The following is a 27332-nucleotide window of genomic DNA, read 5'->3' as shown; positions in this document are numbered from 1 at the left end:
AGTGCTTTACCCTAGTCCCTTTCCGCTTTTACTTTAGGCCCGACGTGTGATGACTCTTTGTATGGTACTAACACTGGTGACCCCCTGTACAGTATATGCCGCTGAAGGTTATACATATATATATCTCCATAAGGGAACTTGGAGAGCTTATAAAAAGTCAGATTCCGGGGACACCCCCCTCCGCCCCCGATTTACTGAATTAGAATTATTAGGGAGGTCCACGAGTCTATATTTTTAAGATTCGATTTACGGGTCACGGTAATACATTTTTTAATACTCAGTATCAACTTGTATGAGATGATTAGCTAGAGAGTCACCCCTCTCTGCCACTTTCAGCTATTCTAAATAATGTGAAGTGAAACTTGTTATTGCCACTTGGCAGCAGATGTTCTGAATAGGTTGGAGTATCTCTGGAAGAGGATCCGCGATACTTCAATGGAATTTAAGGACCTTGTACCTGAGTAACAGGAAGAAACTCTTTCATATCTGAATTATTCAACAATGCATATGTTGTCCAAACTTAGAAATGGGAATTTACCCTACAATATTCTGAAAATTCTGCCATTTCTTGTCCAATCTAACAGCAGGTTCCCCTGAGTGACTTAAAATTTTAGAAACCAGGGCGCCTGGGTGGCTCAGTGGTTTAAGCCGCTGCCTTTGGCTCGGGTCGTGATCTCGGGGTCCTGGGATCGAGTCCCGCATCGGGCTCTCTGCTCGGCAGGCAGCCTGCTTCTCTCTCACTCTCTCTGCCTGCCTCTCTGCCTACTTGTGATCTCTCTCTGTCAAATAAATAAATAAAAATCTTAAAAAAAAAAAAATTTTAGAAACCACATTAATGCATGTTTTTTGATACCTTCAAACCCAAGCACCAGGTTGTTGAACCACATTTATAATAAGCAAGGACTGTATTTCACAGCATAAACTGACAAAAGGGAACTGACTCCCAGGCAAAAAGACAGCAGAATTAGAGAATGAACAGTAGCAAGGAGCCAGGTCCAGGAAGATGGAACCCTTACCGAAAAGTAGAGCCCGGGCGATGACTAAATCCGGAAGGTCTGAAATACGTTAAGTGTGACGTCAGCGTAAATGTTAAAAGAATCATGGTGTGGTAAGCTCATTAAGAGAATAGGCTATGTCCCTGACACTTAGCTCAGTGGCTGACATACAAGTTTGCAAGAAATGTTGATATATCTATGTTTGGAATGAGCCCAATTTACGAAATATAAATACCTGTCCCCTGCCAAAACCTTTTTTTCTTTTTCTTTTTTTTAAAGTAGACTCCATACCCAGCCTTATGTGGGGCCTGAACTCATGACCCCAAGACCCGAGCTGAGATTAACAGAGATAGTTAATCACCTGAGCCTTGAAGGTGCCCCATATGCTGTTTTGTTCTAGATCCTTAGCTTTTCAGCAAGATGACTTAACAAATGGCAAAAATGTCCAATAGGACTAGTTTCTAAAGTTGGGAAACTTCCCTCCCACATTTTAAGAGCGTCAAGTGGCAACTCTTAGGCCATGGGTAACACACTTCAGGCTTCATCCAGCACAAATCTATTTAATGGAGGTGGGCAGCTGATGTTCCACTATGATTAATTAGTCCAGGGGCCTGTCAACATTAGGTAGAGAAGAAGCCACCATCTTTCTTTCGGGAGTAGCCTCCATTGGTGGCTGCAGTGTGAGGGGACACTGTGGAGAAAAGAGAACAGGGGGTAGGCTGTGAATTTCAAATCCTTTGCCTTTTCTGGGAACCTGTAATCACCCACACATTTATGGGTGCTGTGGAGAAGGTTCTTTTAATAGCTGGGGAAACTGACCTATAGAGAGGACTGATGGAGACAGCTGTAGGTCTTCCATTCCCAGGTTTCTGCCCTTTGCTACACATTTTGTCCCTTAGACCTAAGCCTGAGTTAAAAGCTCTGAAAAATGGATTTCATTTCCTAGCTTTTAGGCAGTATGTCCTCTGGTATTAGTCTAATAATGTGCCAGCTTAGCCACTACTACTCCAAGACCTTCAGTTATCCCTGAAGTTCCCTAATGACCAATCACCTCAACTCCCTGATTCCTGGGTCAATTTAAAAAAACTCTGGTACCACCCATCTGCCCCTCCAGTCTTCTAACCCTTACCTATGGATCCCTGGATGCTGTGGATAGACTCCTTCTTAGGGTTGATCCAGTATCTGATGTTAGACCGGGAAGTGATGGAAGGTGGTGGAGGAGGGGGTAAAAGTTCTCCAGGGATTTGGGTCTTGATGATTCTAGAAGATGGTATGGGGAAGAACAGGGAAGAGTGAAATCAATCAGAAGAAGAAAGGTGAGGAGGGAATGAGAGTTGCATGCAGCCTCAAAAATAGTGCAGCCAAAGGCCCTTTTTGCCCTCTAGGAATTAACTGAAGATTTTGTTTGTTCATACACATGAGCACAATGCTGGAGGATCTTTATTCCTTTTAGTAAATAAAAATACAGAAATTGCATTATAGATACAGATGTAAAAAGCACAGGAATGGGTCTACAAATGAGTACCTACTGATAATTTTTATTTCCCAGGTGACAATTTAACTTACATGACTAGATGGCATTGTCCTTAGGGTGGAGAGGCTCTGCCTCCACCACTTACCCATGGGTATCCTGGGTAGTCTCCTGGTGCAAGAGTATCTCACTTTTGTTCTTGAATGTCCCTGTGTGGTGGTTGTACAAGGCTGCTAAGCGGAAATCCAGGTCATCCTTTGGTATCTACAGAGGAAGTCAGTCCCCCCAGGGTTAGCGTGCTACCTCCACGCCAACTCTAGTCATGTTCTGTTGGGTTCTGCTTTTTCCCCAAAAGCAGAATGAACCCCTTTTGGGCCTGAAGTCCACCAACTCCTTACATACCAAGGACATTTTAACTCTTCTCAATATAGAATTGTGTCAGGCTTAGGTCTAATGAGGGGTGAGCTCTCACAGGAGCTATGGACATCATATTGTCCTTCACTTGGGGTTACTGGGCCTTACCTCGTTTCTGGTTATAATCAGAAGAGTAAAAAGTCTGGTGAGAAAATTATTTGCTCCAGATAATCAACTGGACAAAACACAAGCCTTCCAACTTCCCAGAGGCCAAATAAATTAGTGTTAGGTTTTAGATTTGGTAGGACCTTGGACTGGGGACAAAGTAAAGATGCTGACGCCATGAAGGACAGATGACCTTTCAAAAATGAGATTCATGAGTCTTACGCAGATGTAAAGAGAAATAGCATTTCAATGCTATAGGTACCTCAGGATCAAAAAAATAAACATCCCGCCTCATGGAGGTGATTGTGGGAGTTGAGCTGAGCCGACTCCAGGGTTCCTGTTGCTGAGCAAGGTGAGCTGGGTTCTTATATGGCAGTTTCTGCAAAAGAGAAACCACACGCAGGACCTGGTTATAGGAGGCCTTGCTGATGTGATAGCTTCGGTGACATCCATCTCCTTATTCCAGCCTATTTTAACTGAACCTCAGGGGGATATCTTCAAAGGGAAGAACGACACGAAGCAAAACTCCCAGGCTTTTGATGCTCCTGTTTTCAATCTTAGAACTGACAGAAGTAGGCCAGGAATACAGAAAAAGGGGTGGAGTGGGACGGGGTGAAGAGCGTGGAGAAGATAAGAAAGATGATGATCTCAGGTTTAGATATACTGAGTTTGAAGAAAAGATACATTGTCCAAATGCGGTCAACAGGTGGAAAATGGGAAGTGTGAAACTTGGAGGAGAGCTCGGAACAAGTATAGGGGTCTGGAGGTCATCCACATGAAGTAGTGGCTGATGCCTACAAAAGGGGGGTGGCCAAAAGGGCTCATGATTGCACAATATTATAATGGGGAGAGAGGAGAAGAGAGGACGCTAAGGTAGTCAGAGTCAAAAGAATCGGGAGAGTGCAGTGTCCAAGCAGGAAGAGAAAAAGATTGCAGTAAGCAGGGAAGGGTCATGTGGCTGCAGAAGTGTCATAGAAAAAGTACACTGAAGAGTCAGTCTTCTAAATAGAACCGGATAAGCATGAATGGGAAAAGCATGTAACTGATTTTGCCATTTAATGTAAAAATGACATATTGTTCACTATACTCTATACCTAGTACTGCAACCCAACACTTGGTGTTCAAAAACTAAATACTGTTTGAATAATGACTGTGAGTACAGTTTCAACCTAGTAGAGATCAAATTCAACCTATCCAGTGTTGGAACGCCCTTCCCTTCTACATACGGCAGTGCTGTGTAACTCAGGTCAGTTAGACATTAATTGGATAGTATGTATCAGACAATGCGCTATCACCAAAAAAAATGACAAATGAAACAAGAAAACTACAAATATATGATGCAGGCATAGGCAGTTCTCCTCCCATTCCTTAAAGACTACATAAGCCTCACATGCCCTCATTTAGCAGAAGAATGAGACTGTCTTTCATTGAGAAAGTCAAGACTGTCAAGTATGAATACCATCCTCACATCCAGTGTCCTTCCATCTCAAAGAAAGGGGTATACCTTTAACTCAGGGATAACCCTTATGAATGGAAAAAGATAATCTATTCAAATGGAAGCCAAAAAAAAAAAAAAAAAAGAGCTAGGTAGCAATACTCATACTACACTTGATCTTAGCCAAAAGGCCGAGAAGCAATTGGGTAGCAATACTCATATTAGACAAAATAAACTTTAGAACAAAGACTGTAGCAAGAGTCAAATAAGGGCATTACATGGTGATAGAGGCATCAATCCAATAAGAAGATATCATAATTGTGAATAGCTATGTACCCAAAATAGAAGCACCTAAATACATAAAGCAAATATAAATAGACATAAAGGAAGAACTGACAGTAATACACCAATACTAGGGGACTTTAATACCCACTTACATCAATGGATAAACCATCCAGACAGAAAATCAAGAAGGAATTGATTGCTTTGAACAATGCATTAGATCAGATGGACACAATAGATATATACATTCCATCCAAAGCACCAGAATACACATTCTTTTCCAGAGTACGTGGAGCATTGTCTAGGAAAGATCACATGTCAGACCACAAAACAAGTCTCAATTAATTTAAGAAGACTGAAATCACATCAAGCAACTTTTCCAACCACAATGGTATGAAACTAGAAATCAATTAGGAGAAAAAAACCCTGGAAAACAAAAACACGGAGGTTAGACAACATGCTACTGAGCAACCAATGGGTCAACCAAGAAATCAGGAAATAGAGAAATATAGAGAAAATGAAAATGAAAACACAACTGTCTGTCCAAAGTCTTAGAGTTCTAGGAGGAAATTTTATAGTGACACAGGCCTACCTCAAGAAACAAGAAAAATCTCAATCTAATCTTATATCTAAAGAAAATAGAAAAAAAGAACAAACAAAGCCTAACGAAGAGCCAACAAAGTCAGTAGAAGGAAGGAGATAATAAAGATCTGAGCAGAAATAAATGAGACTCAAACACACAAACACATATATACAAAGATCCAGGAAACCAAATGAAACCAAGAGCTGGTTCTTGGAAAACATAAAACTGATAAACCTTTAGCTAGATTTATCAGAAAAAAGAGAGAGAGAGAGAGAGCAAGGAATTAAATAAAATTAGAAATGAAGAAGAAGAAATAATAAACCAACATCACAGAAACACAAAGAATTATAACAAAATACTATGAAAATTATATGCCAACAAATTGGACAATCTAGAAAAATGGATAAATTCCTGGAAACATAGAATCTTCCAAAACTAAATCAAGAAGAGATAGAAAATTTGAACAGACCAATTACTAGTAACAAAATTGAAATGGTAATTCAAAAAACTCCCAACAAACAAAAGTGCAGGACCAGATAGCTTCACAAACAAATTCTACCAAACATTTAAGGAAGAGTTAATACCTATTGTTTTCAAACTATTCCAAAAAATAGAAGAGGAAGGAAAACTTCCAAATTCATTCTACATGGCCAGCATTACCCTTATACCAAAATCAGACAGACGCCACTATGAATGAAAGAAAACTGTAAGCCAATATTCCTGATGAACAAAATATTAGTACACTATCTTCAACAAAATATTAGTACACTAAATTCAATAATACATTTGAAGGATCATTCACTATGATCAAGTGGGGTTTTTTTTCCAGCAATGCAGGGATAGGGCCAGTATTCACAAATCAATGTGATATATCACATTAACAAGAGGAAGGATAAAAACCATATGATCATCTCAATAGATGCAGAAAAAGTATTTGACAAAACACAACACCTGTTTATTATTAAAAATCACAACAAGTAGGTTTAGAGGGAATGTATCTCAACATGATAAAGGTAAATATGAAAATCCATAGTTAACATCAATTTCAATGGTGACAACTGAAAGATTTTCTTCCAAGTTCAGGAACAAAACAAGGATGCCCACAATCACCACTTTTATTCAACATAGTATTGGAAGTCTAAGCTACAGAAACCAGACAAGAAAAAGGAGTAAAAGGCATCCAAATTGTTAAGAAAGAAGTAAAACCCTCACTATTTGCACATGACACAATATTATATATAGAAAACCCCATAAAATACCAAAAAACTGTTAGAATTAATAAATGAATTCCCTAAAGTTACAGAATACAAAATTAAAGAATTCTGTTGGGGCGCCAGGGTGGCTCAGTGGGTAAGCCTCTGCCTTTGGCTCAGGTCATGATCTCAGGATCGCATTTATGATTGCGCCAAAAATAATAAAAAATCTAGGAATAAATTTAACCAAGGCAGTGAAAGACCTGAAAATTATAAGACACTGATGAAAGAAATTGAAGACAGCACAAATGGAAAGATATATCATGCTCATGGATTGGAAAAATTAATGTTGTTAAAATGTCCATACTGACAAACCATAAATGACTCTTAATCTCACAAAACAAACTGGGGGTTGCTGGGGGGGGGGGTGGGATTGGGAGGGGGGAGGGGGCTATGGACATTGGGGAGGGTAAGTGCTATCGTGAGTGCTGTGAAGTGTGTAAACCTGGCGATTCACAGACCTGTACCCCTGGGGATAAAAATACATTATATGTTTATTAAAAAAAAAAAAATTGGAAGGGGAGGCGAACCATAAGAGACTATGGACTCTGAAAAACAACCTGAGGGTTTTGAAGGGTCAGGGGTGGGAGGTTGGGGGAACAGGTGGTGGCACGTTTTGCATGGAGCGCTGGGTGTTGTGCAAAAAGAATGAATACTGTTATGCTGAAAAAATAAATAAAATGGGGAAGGAAAAAAAAATGTCCATACTACTGGAAGCAATCTACAGATTCAGTGCAATCCCCATCAAAATGCCAATAGCATTTTTCACAGGACTAGAAAAAAATAATCCTAAAATTTATGGAACCACAAAAGATTCTGAATATCAAAGCAATCTTGAGAAAGAACAAAGCTGAAGGTACCACAATCCTAGATTTCAAGATAAACTACAAAACTATAATAATCAAAACAATATATTACGTGGGGCATCTGGCTGGCTTGCTTGGAAAAACATGCATCTCTTGATTTGGGGGTCATGAGCTTGACCCTTAAGCTGGGTGTAGAGATTGCTAAAACAAATACATAAACTTAAAAAAAAAAAAAAAAACCAACACAGTACTGGCACAAAATGAGAAACACAGAACAGTGGAGTAGGAGAGAGAGCCAAGAAATAAACCCATGCTTACTTATATGGTCAATTAATCTATGAAAAAGGATGCAAGAATATACAATGAGGAAAAGACAGCTTCTTTGATAAATGGTGCTGGGAAAACTTGGCAGCTACATACAAAACAATGAAACTAGCCACTATCTTACACTATACACAAAAATAAAATGAAAGTGGATTAAAAACCTAAATGTGAGAACTGAAACCATAAAGATTCTAAAAGAAAACAGGCAGTAATTTCTTAAGATGTTAGCCTTATCAACATATTTATGGATATATCTCCTCAGGGAAGGGAAACAAAAGCAAAAATAAACTATTGGGATTACACCAAAATAAAAAGCTCTCGCACCAAGAAAGCCATCAACAAAATGAAAAGACAACCTAGTGAATGGAAGAAGATATTTGCAAGTGCTATATCTGGTAAGGAATTAATATCCAAAATATATCAAGAACTCATACAACTCAACACCAAAAACCCCAATCTGATTAAAAAATGGGCAGAGACAACTGGGTATTTACCCCAAAGATACAGACGTAGTGAAAAGAAGAGTCATCTATACCCCAATGTTCATAGCAGCAATGGCCACGGTTGCCAAACTGTGGAAAGAACCAAGATGCCCTTCAACGGACGAATGGATAAGTAAGATGTGGTCCATATATACTATGGAGTATTATGCCTCCATCAGAAAGGATGAATACCCAACTTTTGTAGCAACATGGACGGGACTGGAAGAGATTATGCTGAGTGAAATAAGTCAAACAGAGAGAGTCGAGTATCATATGGTTTCACTTATTTGTGGAACATAACAAATGGCATGGAGGACATGGGGAGATGGAGAGGAGAAGGAAGTTGAGGGAAATTGGAAGGGGAGGTGAACCATGAGAGACTATGGACTCTGAAAAAGAACCTGAGGGTTTTGAAGGGGCGGGGGGTGGGAGGTTGGGGGAACCAGGTGGTGGGTAATAGGGAGGGCACGTATTGCATGGAGCAGTGGGTGTTGTGCAAAAACAATAAATACTGTTATGCTGAAAAAATAAATAAATAAAAATTTTAAAAAAATGGGCAGAGGACCTACGTAGACATTTTTCCAAAGAGGACATAGAAATGGCCGACAGACACATGAAAAGATGCTCAACATCACTGATCATCAGGGAAATGCAAACCAAAACCACAATGAAATATCACTTCACACCAGTCAGAATGGCTAGTGTCAAAAAGATAAGAAATAACAAGTGTTGGTGAAGATGTGGAGAAAAGGGAACATGCAAGTTGGTGCAGCCATTGGGGAAACAGTATAGAGGCTCCTGAAAAAATTAAAAATAGAAATGCCGCATGACCCAGTAATTCCACTACTAGGTATTTGCCTAAAGAAAATGAAAACACTAATTCAAAAAGATATATGCACTATATTTACTGCAGCATTATTTACAATAGCCGAGATATGGAAGCAACAAAAGTACCCACTGATAGATGAATGGATTAAGAAAATGTGATATCTATGTATAGCTTCATTCTTTATCTGTTTATCTACCTATCTATACCAATGGAATATTACTCAGCCATAAAAAGAAGAAAAATCTTGCCATTTTCAACAACATGGATGGAGCTAGAGGGTATTTAGCTAAGTGAAATAACGCAAAGAGAGTCCGATACCATATTATTTCACTTATATGTGGAGCCTGAAAAGCAAAGCAAAACAAACAAAAGCAGAAACAGACCCATAAATGCAGAAAACAAACTAACAGTTGCCAGAGGGAAGGTGGGTGGAGATATGGGTGAAATAGGTGAAGAAATTAAGAGATACAAACTTCCAGTAAGTCGTGGGCATGAAAGGTGCAGCATCGGGGAGAGTGTCAATGCTATTGTCATAATGTCATATGGTGACAGGTGTTGACTACACTTACTGTGGTGAACACTGAGTAATTTATAGGATTGTCAGATCGCTATGTTGTACACCTGAAATGAAGAGAACACTGAAAGTCAACTATACTTCCAAACTAATAATAAAAAAGAATAACCTTTCTTCCTTGAACCTAGCCTTTCCCTGAGCTTCAGAGACTGGCACCATCCTGGCGTCCATCCCCTATACCCAGCTTCTCTCTCATTTCTTTATCACTGTCTAGCTACCACTCTTTCACCTTGCCTGCAGAACTAGACTTTCTTCAGGAGTCAACATTTACTATCTTCACTTCCTCCCACTTTCCATGCCCTCTTTAGCCACCGCAGCCTGGCCTCCTTCTCAAGCAAGCCCTGAAACTACTCTTTTATTTATTTATTTATTTATTTTTAATTTTTTTTTTTAAAGATTTTATTTATTTATTTGACAGACAGAATCACAAGTAGGCAGAGAGGCAGGCAGAGAGAGGAGGAAGCAGGCTCCCTGCCCAGCAGAGAGCCCGATGCGGGGCTCGATCCCAGGACCCTGGGATCATGACCTGAGCCGAAGGCAGAGGCTTTAACCCACTGAGCCACCCAGGCGCCCCCCTGAAACTACTCTTACTGGTGACCAATGCTCTTTATCTTTAGCTAGGTTAGGTGGGTCCTTTCCAGACGACTGCATTTTTCTGGCACCATGATTCTGATTCTCTCAAATGTTCCCTCCATGCTCTGTGGGTCCAGCTCTTCCTGGCTGTCCTCCTACCTCTCTACCTGTTACTGCTCAACCCCCTTGTCAGCTCTACTTTCTCCCTCTGCCCCTTAGACAGTGCCTTCTTCAGGGGTCTCATTTCTGTTTTTCATATTCTCACCTTCACTGGATGAGCTCATTCCGTCCTATGGGTTAAACCACCACATGGGTACTGCGTCTTCTAGATATATATCTTCAACCTAGAATTCTCAACCATGTGCCCACTATTCATCTTCACTTAAATGTCCCACGGGCACCACAAAAGCAACATCTATATAACTGATCTGCACATCTTTCCCCCCAAACCAGCTTCCCCTGGATGCCTCATTCAGTAAATGGTATCAATTAAGCCCTCGGGCACCTAGGAGCTATCCTAGACTTGTCCCTTCTTGTGGCCCATATCTAGTCACAAAGGTACATCAGTCCTACCCTTGGCAACTTTTTCACATCTGCACCTCATTGTCATCCCCTGATTTAGACCTGTTATTCCTCCTAGAGACTGCTGCCTTCTGAGGCCCCTGCCTCCTTGCTAATTCTTCTTGTCCCCACTCCCATTCTATCCAATCTACGCCACGTTGCTTTCTAAAACACCCATTGATCGTGTCACTCTAGTGCTTAAAATCCTGACGTGATTCCCCAGAGCCTCCAGGATGGAATCCTAGCTCACAAGCATGGTGTACACAGCACAACCAGCCCAAAAAGGTGACTCCAGCTCCTGCTCTCTCCCCTCCTCCATCTCACATTGATGCTCCAGCCACTCTGGACTCTTTGGCCCCAAGCAGGCCACTCTTTCTCTCCTTTCAATGGACGTGCACCTGGTGCCCCCATGCCTTTAATGTCTGTTTCTTGTTTCCTTTTTTCTAACTCACATTCCACCTCCTCCCTCACCTAGTCCAGCTCACTCAAATTTGGGTATGAAAACTCACCTGTTCTGAGCAGCTTTCTTTAAGCTCCCAGTTCTCCTGACACGCAATATGACACAGAGTATAACTGTTACAACTCATGTGCTGTTGTGCAAGCATTTTCGCTACTGCTGTTGTCAGCTTTTCTACTAGAGTTTCTCTAAAGCAGGAGCCATATCTAACTCATCTACACATCCTCAGTGTTGAGCAGAATGCTGGCATATAGTAAATGATAAATGTTGAATAAATGAAAGGAAGCTCCTTGATTCTGTTATCAAGCCACAATTACTAGTGAATTAACCTTACTTTGCACGATTTCAAGCTTCCCAAATACTTCTGCCAGAAAAAGATAATTTAAATTCCTGACACACATACAAAAACACATTCCAGCATTAACCAAAAGACAGAGATGGTGTGAGGGCAGATGTACAAAGCATGGCATGGTGGCTTCTAGAGCATTCTCTCCCATTCCATATCTCATATCTCTTCAGAGAACAGGTTTCCAAACAGGGCAAGGGGTGGCTTGGTGGGTCCTGGGCCTGTTTAATCCTCATTATACCAAGCACCGCTTTGGGCAACGAGAGCCCCTTGTTCCTCTGGGCTAGAGCTCTATTTCCCTCTCCTCAAAAGCATCTCTGAAACGCTAGCAGATCTGAACGTGGAGCCAAGAGGCAAGCAGAAAACAAACTTCTCCGGTACCTTACTCAGTGTCCTCACCAGAGTGCTTTAAGTTACCATCCCTGCCCATCACGCCAACAGAAAGAAGAGTGCCATCGCCCTTGGTGGGAATCTACGCAAGAAACCACAGTACCTTGGAAGCCCGGAGTTTTCCCAGGTAGGTCTCATCGTTATCCAACGTAGGGTGCTGGAAAGGGTCTCGGGTGAAAGGCATGGTAAAATGCGGAGTGAGAAGCTGGTGTGAGGGATGGAAAGCCCGCGCAGCCGCACACAACGCACGCGGAGGATCCCGGGTCCCAATTGTTTGGAACGCCCACTTTCGGTTGCCAGGCAACTCTCCCGCTATCTGTGACTGTGGTGCATTCCCTTCGAGAAGGGCGCCACCTGGCGGTGCGGTGCGGGAGACCCCTCCGGAGGAAGCTTGCGGGAACGCAGAGGGGAAAGCGCCACCGAGCGTACGGGGGAACCCTGCATTTGCACTTGGCAGCCTTAGTTGAAAAACGTCGGCCTCCCGCCGTGCAAAAGACTTCAGTTAAGTAAAGAAGTCCTGAAAGATGACCCAGGAATTTCCTTCTCCCTCACATCTAACGAAAGAATTTTTCAAAGCAACGAGAGAATGATGATGTTAAGAGACTGAAGAGCCCAAGTGTCGTGCTTGGAAAATTTCAGGCTAACGCAAACCCTCCTTGCTTAACCTCAGTTAAGCAAGTCTTAAGGCTTCGCATAGAGCCGGTTGTAAAGGCACGGGTGGATTTGGTGGGATGGAAGTAAGATCTCCAGAAGCGGCTGTTGCAGTAGGTAACATCTACCGGGGTCACTCTTCCGGGCTGTAACTTCTGGAGGTGAGACGGCGCCTCAATCTTCCTTCTATCGCTGCACACAAAGGAGGTGCACAATAAGTATTGTCGAACGCCACGTCTGCAAGATTAGAGATGCTCATAAATGGCCCATAACCCGAATGAGCAATGGAAAACGTGAATTTGGTGGCGCTGGCTTGGAGGATGTTTCTACTGCGTTTTTTACACGACCCCGTCCGCCTGTTGGGCCGGTTGCAGACCCCGGGCGCGCGCACTCCCACGCAGCGCGTGCCAGCGGCGGCGGCTGCCATGGCGACCGGCAGGTGAGCGGCAGAGGAGCGCGTGGTCCCTGACCCACCCGCGCGGAGGGAAAGAGGAGGCGGTTGCCAAGGCGACGTGGGTAGGAGGAGAAGAGGAAGGAGGGAGGAGGAAGGATGGGCGGCCTCGGCGTAGCGGCAGGGAGGTGACTGAAGCGAGCCCAGCCCCTTGCATCCTCCCCCTGTGAACCTCCCTCCCGGTTTTTTCCGCCTTCTGCCAGCAGTAGCAGCAGCTGCAGCACCTGAGCCGCTGCTGCCGCTCGCGCAGGACAACGCTATGGCTGAGCCGGGGCGCAGCCTCCATCCCTCTGCCGGAGGCAGGGGAAGAATGGAGCGGCGCACACTCCGGCTTCTGCGGCTGCTGCTCTGGGTTGGGACCGCCTTCCAGGTGACCCAGGGAGCGGGACCCGAGCTTCACGCCTGTAAAGAGGTACTGTCTTCCCCGACCTGACCCCACTTTGATCAGACAAATCTTGGATCCTGGCGGAGACCTTGGGGACCCAGGCACAGACAGTTTCAGAGGCCATGGAGTTTAGGTTTCTTTGAGGATGAGGCGGGGCGGGGGGGGGGGGCGGAGAGGAGTGGACTGCCGTCATGGAGAGGCCAGCCCACTGGAGGACTCATGAAATAGATCATCCTCACAGCCTGGGCTGCTGAGCTCAGAGGAGACGGTCCCAGCTCCAAGGAGCCCAGGAAGGACCTGGGTTCCTGGGCTCGGAAATGAAGGAAGAAGACATGGATGGTTTTCCAGCTGCAATGAAATACCTTAAAGTAGTTGAAAACAAAAGATTATGTACAGAGGGGCAAATTGGAAAGTGAGAGGGAAGAGCGGGGTTAGAAAGGAGTTAGGAAGGCGGAGGAAAGTAGGGGAGAAAAACGGGCATCCTTGTGGTTTTATTATGGTTTCAAATAAGTGTGAAGGTGGGAGATGTGACAGGGGGACTGAAGGAACCCATCACCTCTCTCCCCCTCCCCTCCTTCTTAAACATTCAGTTACCTTGCGGGCTGCTAAGTGCTTTGCCTCCCCCAGTGTGCTTTGTTTAGTGTACCTGACAGCCCACCAACCCCTCTGACCAGACTTTGAGTCTGTAATATCTCGCTTTCCGCCAGTCTCTACTTTCCTTCTCTGGACTTCTGCTGACATATGTCACAAGTCTTTTTCAAGGTGTTTCTAAAAGGTTGCCAGCACAATTCAGATGATAGGCAGTGAATGTCTTCCCACCGAAAATCCTTTGAGCATTCTTTTTGGAGGAATACACAAAGGTATTAAGGAGTAACAAAATTCAGTAGTTTCTATAGGTTTGAAATACCATTATTTGGTTGTTCTCTGGGTAAGCTTTTTTTAACCATATGGCAGAGACGGCAACAAGAACTGCACTGGGGAAGGTAAAATAAGAGTTGTTCTGTTATCTCTGTGAGGTGTGAAAGATTTCATAATACACCAAGAGTTTAGCCCTGTAAAAAGAATCGCCATTGTCATACTTAGCTAGGGTTTTGAGAGAGTGAAATACTTTTTATAAGTGGTCAGTGTTCACTGATTAGTAAAAGCAACCACCTCTCATATGGAAATATATTATTATGAAGGTGCTTGATCCATTAGACTGTCTACAACATAACAGATCACGAAGAACTGAAGGGTGAGGAAGGAGAGAGAATTTTGTACTTCATTCGTGAGTATGGCACAAGTGATCCCAGTCAGTGGCACTTTTAATAACTTTTTATCAGTTCCAATGATGACCTTCCCTGGACTGTCTACATTTTCACTCAGCCACTTTATGAACTGTTTTTTTCTTTTTCTTTTTTTTTTTTAAAGATTATTTATTTATTTATTTGACAGACAGAGATCACAAGCAGGCATAGAGGCAGGCAGAGAGAGAGGAAGGGAAGCAGGCTCCCTCCTGAGCAGAGAGCCCAATGTGGGGCTCGATCCCAGGACCCTGAGATCATGACCTGAGCCAAAGTCAGAGGCTTTAACCCACTGAGCCACCCAGGCGCCCTGTTTTTTCTTTTTTTTAAGATTTTATTCATTTATTTGAGAGAGAGAGAGAGAGAGCATAAAAATGAGCAGGGGGAGGGGCAGAGGGAAATGGAGAAGGAGACTCCCTGCTGAGCAGGGAGCCTGTCCCTGTGGGCTCCATCCCAGAACCTTGAGATCATGATCTGAGTCGAAATCAGATGCTTAACCAATTGAGCCTTCCCAGCGACCCTTTATGACCTGTTTTAAAGATGGCTAGGAACAGGATGATCTTCTCAGTGACTGTGGCTGACTGGGCTTGGTGGTGTGTGGCCTAACCAACTGAGATACCTAGTTCAACCAAGCACCCTTGCCTAAGAATCCAGTACGGGAGTCTCCTCTCCGTGGAAGGTAAGAATCTTATAGTTCCACTATTGCTTCTTGGTGAGATCTTGTCAACTCTGGAAAATGTGAGACATTTGAGAAATTAAACACTTTGTATCATCTTGCTTTGGAGGGAAGGAAGAATACTGATGCTTGAGACCTCTAACTTGGGCACAGATTTTTGCATTTACTCCTTTTTAAATGTCTGCCATTTGCCTGAGCAAAAGGTCTTACTGCAGAGCCTGAGCTCGGGCCAGTGTTATCTGTGCAACTCAACATACCAGGGGTCTAGTCTCCACCTGTTATTTACCACACAGTTTTCGGATCTGTACAATGGGTGTTTCAATAACACCTACCTCAAAAAGGATTGCTTTGAGTATTGAAAGAGAAAATACATACACAAAAAACTCCCAAAACCATAAAAATCAAACACAAATTAGAGTTACCTAACCCCCTTTCCTTTTCAGCTTCATTTCCATTCAATCCATACCTCATGCTAGAGTCAAAGTGACTTAGGAGTTGGCCACAGGCGTCAGCAAGTCCCGTTTATTTATTTTTTTTCTTAAGATTTTATTTATTTATTTGTCAGGGAGAGAGAGAGGGAACACGAGCAAGGGGAAAGGCAGGCAGAGGGAGAAGCAGGCTCCCCATCGAGCAAGGACCCTGAAGTGGGACTCGATACACAGACCCTGGGATCATGACCTGAGCCAAAGGCAGACGCTTAAGCAACAGAGCCACTCAGGCGTCCCTGCAAGTTCTGTTTAGACTCTCCTTGAGCAAACAGTGGCTGCTGGACACCCTTGACTCCAAATAATAAGGAAGAGAATAAACGCATTGTTACAACAGTCTTCATTTGGCAATATGAACTGACTCAACAAGTTTGGGGGCTTCCAACCCAAATGGTAAAAAATCAATTCAGGGTAGACTAACCCTTCTCTATTCTTAATCTTCATATGAATTTCTTGTGAGTCTATGTTGGGTATTACTGGCGGGGACTCCTTTCAGGCCAACCTGATATGACAACAGTGCTGTTTCAGCTTTGTTTCTGAAATCTGAGGTACCCCTCTGGATCTAATCAGGAAACGGAGAAATTTAATCATTTTTTAAAAGATTTTATTTATTTATTTGACAGAGATCACAAATAGGAAGAGAGGCAGGCAGAGAGAGAGGAGGAAGCAGGCTCCCCGCTGAGCAGAGAGCCCGATGTGGGGCTTGAACCCAGAACCCTGAGATCATGACCGGAGCCGAAGGCAGAGGCTTTAACCCACTGAGCCACCCAGGCACCCTAGGAAACAGAGAGATTTAGCAGGAGGCCTAAACTGAGGTGGCAGAGAACCAGGAGTTATGGATTGCTAAAGCTGTGCTGGGGTGTGGTGAGCCTTTGCTTACACAATTTTACAATAATCAAGGTCACCAGTGGAACTAAGCATCCTGTATGGTATTTGTTTTCATGAATCATTTCTTTAGCCCTGTGCTAGCCTGGGCAGAGTACTGACTGAGAGCCAAAGGAGCACTTCCCATAACACAATGAATATACATCAAATGAGAGAGGAGCAGGAAACCCTCTTTAACAGATCTGCCTTGTCCTGAGGCTCCAGTGCTAATTGACCCCAAAGGGACTTCCCAATCTATACTGGGATGTCCTATGGACATCTGGGAATCTGGTATACCTGGATTGTAATAAAATTGGATGAGTGAGGGATGACTCTGCCACTTAGTAAGGATACTACATCGAACAAGTTAATTCACTTCTTGCAGCCTCGGTTTCCTGATCTGTAAAATGGGAATGGTAATACACACTATGATTCTTACTCTAACAAGGCTGCTGTGAGGATTAAATTAGGTTAGATAACGCATGCAAAGGGCCCGGTGCATACCTTTGATATGTCACAGGTGCTTAAGAAATACTGGTAGGCAGAAAAGGTAAGTGCACAAATAAGGATATAAATGATAACGTAGAGTTAACATATGGTAAGCGATGCAGGAGTGGCAATACAGAGTTGAATAGGAGAAGAAGAAAACATTTGAACAGTTGGCACTTGACTTAGTTTTGGAATAATCAGTAGGACTGCAATGGGCAGAGATGGATTAGATAGAGGGGGGGAGCCTGCAGAAAGGTCCACAAGGAAAATGCAATGGGAATTGCCAGTAGATCAGGTGGCAGAAATGTGAAGTACGTGTGAGTGCAATAGGAGATAAGATTGGAATGTGGAGTGGGTGTGGGGGACAATAGAAATCCAGCCTGGAAATGTAGAAATCTGAAGTGGAGAATCCCTGAGGGATTTCTGGCAGAGATAGTAGCCTTCTCAGTGTGGATTAATAGGAATGAAAAGTAAACATGGTTGGAGAAGGCCAGAAGGTAAGAGAGGGTGGTGGGAGCAAGGAGATCAGTCAAGGAGGAGGCTAGCAGGACTGTGCTGGCAGGTGGCAGTGGGACACATGGAGAGGTGTAGATAGGAAAAACATGCTGAAGGTAGAGGTTAGAGGGTTTGGCAACTGACTTTAAGTGTAGGGTGAAGGAGAGGGGCAAGCCATGGGTTTTGGTCAGGGTTTTTGAGTGGGTGCGGGAGATGTAGAAAGAACAGCTTTAGGAGCAGAGTGATGGACTTTCACAGTTTTGACTCCCCCGGATTAGCCCCTCTACCAGGAGGGAGAAAGTCCTGAGATCCCGGCATGGTATTTCACTGCATGATCATAGCTTCGGACCTTTTATGTTTCCTCCTGTATTTGCTTCTAACTCATTATTCAAGGTTTGGATTCCACAGGGAAATGAGTAGATCTAGAAAACATTCAGGACCCCTGAGATTTCAGGAAATATTTCACTGGGAGCCTAAGATTTAAAGTGACTCCTGGGGGGCACCTGGGTGGCTCAGTTGGTTGAACTTCCGGCTCTTGGTTCTGGTCGGTCATGATATCAGAGTTGGGGGATCAAGCTCCCCATCTGGACCCACATTCAACAGAGAGTCTGCTTGAGATTCTCTCCCTCCCCCTGCTCTCTCAATCTCTCTCTAAAATAAATAAATACATCTTTTAAAAAAATTAAAAAACAAAGTGACTCTTGGGGCACCTGGCTACTCAGTTTGAGGGGCGTGCAATTCTTGATATTGGGGTTGTGAGTTTGAGCCTCACATTGGGTATAAAGCTTGCTTAAATAAAAATTTTAAAACTTAGGGGCTTCCTCCTCTCTCTCTGCCTGCCTCTCTGCCTAGTTGTGATTTCTCTCTGTCAAATAAATAAAATATTAAAAATAAATAAATAAATAAATAAAAATAAAAATAAAATAAAGTAAGGTAGATAATGATCAGATTGGTCCACTTTTAGTATACTCCTACCTTGAGATGGAAGAATAGACAAAATGACTCCCTAAAAGCCTTCAGATCTCAAATATCTATTACTCATTAGACCTCTCTGATAGCAACCAAAATCATTACATCTCACAACCTTACAAAAGTACCTAGTGAGGGACGCCTGGGTGGCTCAGTCGCTTAAGCCTCTGCCTTCAGCTCAGGTCATGATTCCAGGGTCCTGGGATTGAGTCCCACATTGGGCTCCTTGCTCAGCAGGGAGCCTGCTTCTCCCTCTCCCTTGGCTCCTCCTGCCTGCTTGCCCGCTCTCTCTTTCTCTGTGAAATAAATGAATAAAATCTTTGGGGGCAAAAAAGAGTACTTCTTGACAAAAGGAGCCTTTCAGTTTCCCCTCTCCACCAAATATGGCAGGATGTTTTAAACATTCAAGCTTGGTGACTCCCAACCAAAGGAGTAACTTCAAATCTTTTTTTTTTTTTTAAGTTTAAATACATTTTTTTAAAAGATTTTATTTATTTATTTATTTGATAGAGAGACACAGCGAGAGAGGGAGCACAAGCAGGGGGAGTGGGTGAGGGAGAAGCAGGCTTCCCTCGGAGGAGAAAGCCAGATGCGGGGCTGGATCCCAAAACCCTGGGATCATGACCCAAGCCAAAGGCAGAGCTTAACGACTGAGCCACCCAGGCACCCCACTTTATTTTATTTTTTAAAAAGTTTTATTTATTTATTTGAGAGAGAGAGAGAGAATGGGGGCTGGGACAGAAAGAGAAGGGAAGAATCTCAAGTAGACTCCAAGCTGAGTGTGGAGCCCAGTGCGGGGCTCAATCTCACAACTCCAAGATCATATCCTGAGCCGAAATCAAGAGTCAGTTGCTCAACTGACTGAGCTCCTCAAGCACCCCAATCTGCCTTACTTTCAAAGAAAAACTTTAGGGTCACCTGGGTGGCTCAGTCAGTGGGGCGTCTGACTTTGGCTCACATCATGATCTTGGGGTCATCGGGGTTGAGCCCCATGTCAGGCTCTGTGCTCAGTGGGGAGTCTGCTTCTCCCTCTCCTTCAGCCCCTCCCCCTGCATGTATGCACTCTCTCTCTCTTTCTCTCTCTCAAATAAATAAATAAAAATCTTAAAAAAAAAGAAAAACTTTAAAGATTATAAAAGTGTCACATTTCCTTTGCAGAAAACTGGGGAAAAAAATAGATAAATAAGAAGAGAGTAAAAATCACCTCTACTCCTAGCATTCAAACTATGAATTTTATGTATGTTTTTGTGAGAGGGAGGCAGAGTAGTGGCACAGCGTGTGGGATCTGGATATATGGAGTGGGGTGGGTTCAATTTCCAGCTCCTTCGCTCAGTAATGGCATGACCTTGGGGAAGCTATTTAATCTCACACCTCAGCTTCTTCATCATTGCCATGGGAATATTAATAAAGTCCACTTAATTGATTACTATATTATGACAGTCAAGTGAATTCATACATATAAAGTGCTTAGACTAGTTCCTGGTGCATAGTAAGTACTCAATAAACATTAGCTGTTCTAGATTTTTAGTGGAAGTATAATTAACATGGTCTTATAGTAGTAAATAATTAATAAGAATTTAACAGGGGTAGGGGCGCCTGGGTGGCTCAGTGGGTTAAAGCCTCTGCCTTCAGCTTGGGTCATGATCCCAGGGTCCTGGGATCGAGCCCCGCATCGGGCTCTCTGCTCAGCAGGGACCCTGCTTCCTCCTCTCTCTCTGCCTGCTTCTCTGCCTACTTGTGATCTGTCTGTCAAATAAATAAATAAAATCTAAAAAAAAAAAGAATTTAACAGGGGTTTAACAGGGGTAAGAGTGTTAGAAAGGGAAAAAGAGTAGATGTGAAAGCTATTCTGAAGACAAAGTTGGTAAAATTTGGCAAAGAGAAGGAAGAGAGCATAACAGGTAAGGGTCTGGAGGAGTGCTATCCAGATATGGTAGCCACTAGCCTAGTGTGGCTACCAAGCAATGAAAATGCAGCTAGTATAGCTGAGGAAATGGATTTTTTTTAAATAAAGATTTTATTTACTTATTTGAGAGAGAGAGGCTATACAAGCAGGGGGAGTGGGAGAGGGAGAAGCAAACTCCACATTGAGCAGGGAGCCTGATGCGGGGCTCGATCCCAGGACCCTGGGATCATGACCTGAGCTGAAGGCAGAGGCTTTAACGCACTGAGCCACCCAGGTGCCCCAGAAACTTAGTTCCTAACTAAGAAATTAAGTTTCTGTTCCAAGTCCAGTATGTGTGTTACACTTTACAGCATGACTCAAATCAGATGCTACATTTTCATGAGAAATACTGGATCTCTATTTAGATTTCATTAAATTTCTGGTTAAGAAAGTAGATGGGGACCCCTGGATGGCTCAGTTGGTTAAGCAACCGACTCTGGATTTCTGCTTAGGCTGTGATCTCAGGGTGGTGAGAATAAGCCCGGAGAGCTCTGCTCTCAACAGGGAATCTTCATCTCTCCCTCTCTCTCTCTTCCCCTCCCCCTACTTGCACCCTCTGTCTCTAAAATAAATAAATCTAAAAAAAGAAAGAAAGAAAGTAGATGCACATACCCAAGTAGTTCCAAGCACAGCTGACAAATTTTAAATGACTGAGTTGAGTGTGCATTTTAACTTTAACTTTTTTTTTTTAAGATTTTATTTATTTATTTGATAGAGATCACAAGTAGGCAGAGAGAGAGAGAGAGGAGGAAGCAGGCTCCCCACCAAGCAGAGAGCCCGATGCAGGGCTCGATCCCAGGACCCTAGGATCATGACCTGAGCCGAAGGCAGAGACTTTAACCTACTGAGCCACCCAGGCGCCCCTAACTTTAACTTTTAATTAAAATTAAATAAAATGAAAAATCCATTTCATTGGAGTGCCTGAGTGACTCAGTCAGTTTAGTGTCTGCCTTCTGCTCAGGTCATGATCCCGGAATCCTGGGATCGAGCAGCGGGCTCTCTGTTCGGCGGGAAGCCTGCTTCCTCCTCTCTCTGTGCCTGCCTCTCTGCCTACTTGTGATCTCTGTCAAATAAATAAATAAGATCTTAAAAAAAAAGAAACCAATTTTCTAACGGAACTTTATATTGCTCCCTAAGTTTCTAACGGAACTTGGTGCAGAAAAAATGAATGCAAAACATCTCAGTAATATTGCATGCTGATGACATGTTGAAATATAGTGTTAAAATTAATTTCACCCGAAAAATTTAATTTTGCCTGTGTCTCTATACTTTTCAAATGTGCTTACTGGTAATTTTAAAACCTTGTATGTGGCTCGCATGATGTTTCTGTGGTCAGTGTTGACTTGGCGGTGACAGCTGACCATTTCAACTGCATTGTCTTGGGCAAGATACTCACCTGTCTTCTCAATTTTTTCATTTGGAAAATGGGGATAATTTATATCTTTTATGGATTGGTGGGAGGATTAAGCAAAATAATGCTTACAGTGTTTTGCAAAATGCATAGCGTAGAGTCAGGGCTTAATGTTGTTCTTGTTACTGTTTTATGATCTGCTTTTTGAAAACTGAGGAATGGGACTGAGTTCCAGATTGCCTTTTTCCCTTTTGGCCTATTAAATACTATTTTTAAATAGCTTTATTATTTTTGTAACAATGGTACATTCTTATTCTAAAATATCAGGAAGTATAGAATGTGAACAGGGATGCAAAACTTACCCAAAATTTCATAACTGGCTAACATCACTATAAACACTTTGTTGCATATTTCCAGACTTCCTTCTTTACTTGTAGACTTTCTATACTTCTACACTTAAATGTAGAGATATAAATATATGATTTTCCATAAATGGGATCATATCATACATGCTGTGTCATGACCCTTTTTTTCATGCAAGAATTTGCAAAAGACATCTCTATCATAAATATAGGTTTAACTTCATCATTTTAAAGGCTACATAGAGTTCTGTAGCATGTATAGCATATAATCTATTTAACCAACGAATTCAGATAGCTTCTAAATCCTATTGCTGTCAACAATACTGAAATGAATGCTTTTACATATACATTTGTAAACATTTGCTCAGTTGTTATCCTGTTAACTCCTTAGGTTCATTCCATACATGAAGATTCTTTGATCAAAGAGCACATATTTTTTTTTAAAGATTTTATTTATTTATTTGACAGACAGAGATCACAAGTAGGCAGAGAGGCAGGTGGAGAGAGACAGAGAGAGAGAGGAGGAAGCAGACTCCCCGCTGCACAGAGAACCCAATGCGGGGCTCAATCCCAGGATCCTGGGATCATGACCTGAGCCGAAGGCAGAGGCTTTAACCCACTGAGCCATCCAGGCTCCCCACAAAGAGCACATATATTTTATACTGCTCCCTATTATCCAATTTCTCTTTTGGGAAATTGCACCAATTTTATTTTCCATGAACTCTGCCTATCCTCACATTTTCTCATATCTCTGGCAATATTGTCAGTCCTTTCAAACTTGACAAATGGGGCGGTAGGCAACACACACACCCCTTTGTTTTTGCTTGGCCCATAGCTGAAGGACCCCTCCTGTTTCAAGAAGGACTCAACCTAGAGCTCCTAAGAGACTTCAGAGTGTTTCTCAAAGCTATTACTGCAACTGAGGGACAGACTCTTACTCATTCTATAGCAAGCAATACAAACAAATCCCTATACATCAGTCTTGTTCTAAATTGCTTCTCAGCTTCTTCTCCCTCCACCAGTGGGCAGTGCTGTTGGCCATGTTGCCCCCAACTCCCTTCTCCCCCCTTTCCCGTTTCCCCGTGTAAATGGCCCTGGGGAGGAACTGGGCTTGGAAAGCAGACTTGATACACCCAAATAACAATTGACTTTGCAATTGACTTGCAAATTCGGTTAAATGATATGAAGGAAAAGCAGAAGATATGACAAGGAGACCTAACTGTAGATCATGGATCTACCCTAGTTGATGGATGGGGAAAGTGACAGCTGGCCTCTCTGAGGAGTGGGTTTAAGCAGCGAGCTGAATGAAGGCTGTGGAGAAGTTTAGCAGGTGAAAAGGGGTGGACAAGCTTGCAAGCAAGAAAGAGTCTGTGCCTAGGAGACAGAGAGAAGGCCAGTGTGGCTGGGCAACATCAATTTACACTTGCAAAATGAGAAATGTATATCCCCATTTTGGAGTTTCAAAGCTATGAAAAGAAGATATCTTAAGCAAAAGTCCTGGAGGGCATTGTTTGTTTAAAAATTGTTATTTATTTTTCCATCATAAGGTAATATATGCCCATAGTAATAGCTCACATTTATTGAGTTCCCCAAGTGACCTACAGGCAGGAACCCATTTGGTCCTTATAAGAACTCTGTGAAGTAGGCACCCCACCTCCATTCCACCCCATCCCTCTCCTCTTGCTTGCTCCACTCTCTCCCACAGCCCTCTCGGCCCTCTGGCATGTAGTTTATGTACATACATCTGTGTGCGCACACACACACAACATTTTTTTATACTTGTCTATATTTTCTGACTAGAATGTAAACTCTGTGAGGGCTGGTATTCTTGTACATTTTAATCATTTCTAATTTCCCAGTGCCTGCCACAGAGAGATTAGCCTGCCAGAGTTTACTTGGCTGGAAAGAGAGCTTGAACTCAAGCAGCTGGGCTCTTCCCCACCATGCTGTTTTCGTCAGCCCCAATTGTGCAAAGGGTAGAAGCTTAGAAGTAAAAGTTTCCCCTCCCTACCCCTCACAAGTCCCCAAAGGCTAACCTCTGTCAGCTCCTGCTTCGATATTCTTCTTGAAATATCTTATACCTCTACAAGCCCATCTATTTTTTTGCCTTTTATACAAATCAGATCAGAATATGTGTCCTGTTCTGCATTTTATTGTTTTCCTTACTACAGATCCACATCTTTATTTTTAACAGCTCCCATGGCGGTTCGTGATAAACATGTGCCGTGATTTGCTAAAGCAAATTTGATGACTAGGTCAATTCCAGTCATTTGTATGGAAACAGAGCTGCAGTGACTGTCCTCCTATGTGTACTGAGGCAACTTGTCTGAGTCTGTCAAAGAGTCCAAGTGTTTAGCATTTTGATAGAGGTGTGCCAGGTTGGGAGCATGGTTTTTTAAAGACCGCATCAGCCTTCTCCATCTGCAGTCAGATGGAGGAGGGAGGCCTTGTCTGGGAGGGCCGCCGCCACTCTCTTCACTCCCAGGAATCACGGAGACCCGGAGGGCCGGGCTGCAGAGCCTGTCGGCTCTATCAGGCTGCCAGGTTTTCCCAGTCAGCACAGATGGGCCTGATGGCTAATTTTGCCAGATTTTCAGAAAATAATTTGGTTCAACTCAGAGCTCTTCCTCAGTCTGTATCATTCCTCTAGTAAAGTGATAAAAACTGTGCCGTTTGTCACATTTCTTCCTAAGCTCTCCTTCTATGTCATACCAGATAAAGCACAGAACAGATAATTATAGTTAGTGCTTGACAGCTGCCGAAAGAAAATGTATTTTTCATACTTCCTAGCTCTGTGCTTTCAAAATCTTTTTAAGTCTGAGAACCCTAATGTGAGGTTATCACCCATTCTTCTCCTTTGATTTGACACGTGTTATTAAAAGCATTTTTAAAAAGACCCACAGAACTCTGCAGGGTGAAAAAAATAAATAAAGTGGTTTTCACAGGCCTAGGACATGATTTTCTAAATCGGAATTGTGCTGATGATACAATAAAATGCAAAAACCAGTAATAATAATTGGATTTTAATGTAATAAGCCTGCGTCCTTATTGGAACGCCCCTCTTCTTACCCCATGCACAACAGTCAAGGAAAGCTGTTTCTCAATTAGAAAGGAAACTGAAATTGGCTAATTTTCTGCTTGAAATTGATTACTTTGCCCTCCAACCTCAATCACATGAAGATAAAAGAGTGGCAAGTAAGCCACCAAGAGAAGAGATAAAAGGAAGCATCAAGTGTATCCATTCGTTTGACTTGGTTCAGATTCTCCTAAGGGTGGTGCTGGCTCAGGACAGCACGTCAGAGAAGTCAGGTGCACCCAGCCCTGTGCTAAACACAGGCTAGATGCTCTATAAATCTTGAATTAATGGCTCAATTTATTTTTCTTGTAAAACATTTTTTTTAAAGATGAGGGCTAGAGCTTCCCTTTGCAAATATAGAGCTATATAAATCATCCATACAAGAAAGGAAAGGGCTATGACCAAGCACAGAGTAAGAAACAAGGTAGCAGGAAGTCAGAAGGAAACAAAGAACTATGGGGAGGGGGAGAAGGCATATTTTTAAAAGAATACATAGAGTTTTTAGTCCTGGATTATCCAAAAGATGAGTCCTGATTTTTATATTCACCAGCTCGTTTTTCTCGGATGGAGATAGATTCGGGTAACATTTCAGAAGAATGGGTGATCATGGCCAGTGTGCTTTATTGTCTTTGATGTAATTATCATTTTAGTCAGATGATGAGCAAACAATGGGGGTGGGCATGAATGAAGATGAGCAGATAAAGGTGATGTCGCTGGGAATATGCCACAAATTGTCAGGAGCTTCTCTGAAAGATGAGACATTCTCTTGATTTTTAGATAACTTAGAAATCTCAGGTTTTTGTTTCCAATTATGATTGATACGCCATTAAAATCCCTATTTTATACTTGCAGAAACTGAGGACCAAGGAGATCAACAGGTTGGTTCACTCTGGGGAGTGTCGTTTAGATATAAAACTGTGACCTCACCAAAAGCTGGTGTCAGGGTAGATTTCAGTGGCCACCCAGACAAAGGCAACCTCACTGGCCACCTTAGACAGCCCGGTGAGCGCTTACCCTCAAGTGGGTTTTATTGCTTAACAATTACCAACGTTTTAAAGATTTATTTATTTATTTATTTATTTGACAGACAGAGGTCACAAGTAGGCAGAGAGGCAGGTGGGGGTGGGGGGGAGCAGGCTTCCCCGCTGAGCAGAGAGCCTGATGCGGGGCTTGATCCCAGGACCCTGAGATCATGAGCTGAACTGAAGGCAGCAGCTCAACCCACTGAGCCACCCAGGTGCCCCATAATTACCAATGTTTTAAAAAATACTTTTACCCCAGAGAATGAGAGGCTCACTATTTATGGAGCAGACCCCTACAATTGGGGTAAAAAGTATTCTTTTTTAAACTTTGTAACTGTGAAGCAACCTGACGGCCCCATTGTCTCCAATACTCATTTCCTCTGGTGACAGATACTGTTCATATTAGTACCTGGTCCCAGAGAACAGTGATCATCAGAGTACTCCCAGTTTGAAAACATTAATGACAGATTTCCTCTAGAGATCATGGGCCATTGTCAAGTTTTCTCTGTACTTATTTTTTTCTCTTATATTTTTAATCCTCTGAAATTTGAAATAATTCATCCACCAGGTATTTTTTGAACAGCATGGACTGAAAAAGAGACACAGGAGAATTGTAGGACATGAAACCGACACTGAGGGCACTTACAGCATTTCAAGGAACAAGCAGTTACAAACAGAGATCAGTGCAGGATAGAATGAGGCCAGAGAGGGAGGAGCAGCAGGCTGAGCACAGTCTCTGGAGACTGGCTTTGTACCCTGGGTGCAGCTTCACCGGCTGTCAGACTCATTTATCAAAGGAGCTAGTCATATTTAATTTGAAGCATTTTTGTGAATGTAGAAATGAGAAATAAGATGTGCACAGTATGACTCTTTGTATTTGTTTGCTAGGGCTGGAGGTCCTAAAGCAATAGAAATCTATTCTCTCACAGTTCTGGAGGCAAGAAGTTC

The 27332-nt window shown here is 42.8% G+C and overlaps 2 protein-coding genes and 1 pseudogene across 3 annotated transcripts in view; 1 reads left to right on the top strand and 2 right to left on the bottom strand.

Annotated features, from left to right (window-relative positions):
- Positions 1 to 1355: 1355 nt before the first annotated feature.
- Positions 1356 to 12102, bottom strand: CFAP276 (cilia and flagella associated protein 276). Its single transcript, XM_046021673.1, has 5 exons — positions 11984 to 12102; positions 3248 to 3364; positions 2615 to 2730; positions 2125 to 2255; positions 1356 to 1686 (listed from the first exon to the last, which is right to left on the bottom strand). The coding sequence occupies exons 1-5, from the start codon at positions 12062 to 12064 to the stop codon at positions 1616 to 1618; spliced, it is 516 nt and encodes a 171-aa protein (XP_045877629.1). The 5' UTR covers positions 12065 to 12102; the 3' UTR covers positions 1356 to 1615.
- LOC123927682 lies at positions 4474 to 4623 on the bottom strand (annotated as a pseudogene).
- Positions 12103 to 12905: 803 nt separating the features above from the next.
- The window catches only part of ELAPOR1 (endosome-lysosome associated apoptosis and autophagy regulator 1), a 69603-nt gene continuing 55176 nt past the window's right edge, over positions 12906 to 27332 (top strand). Inside the window, exons 1-2 of one of the 2 annotated variants that reach the window (XM_046027102.1) lie at positions 12906 to 12970; positions 13189 to 13394. In XM_046027102.1, the coding sequence (XP_045883058.1) occupies positions 13242 to 13394 (153 nt within the window). In that variant the 5' untranslated portion in view covers positions 12906 to 12970; positions 13189 to 13241. The remainder of the gene's footprint in view (positions 12971 to 13188; positions 13395 to 27332) is intronic. The other variant, XM_046027111.1, reaches the window with a different exon arrangement.

Source organism: Meles meles, chromosome 1 (assembly GCF_922984935.1).
Source record: "Meles meles chromosome 1, mMelMel3.1 paternal haplotype, whole genome shotgun sequence".
NCBI lineage: Eukaryota > Metazoa > Chordata > Mammalia > Carnivora > Mustelidae > Meles > Meles meles.
The sequence above is the reverse complement of the archived record's forward strand: the minus strand, read 5'-3'. Positions and strand labels throughout refer to the sequence as shown.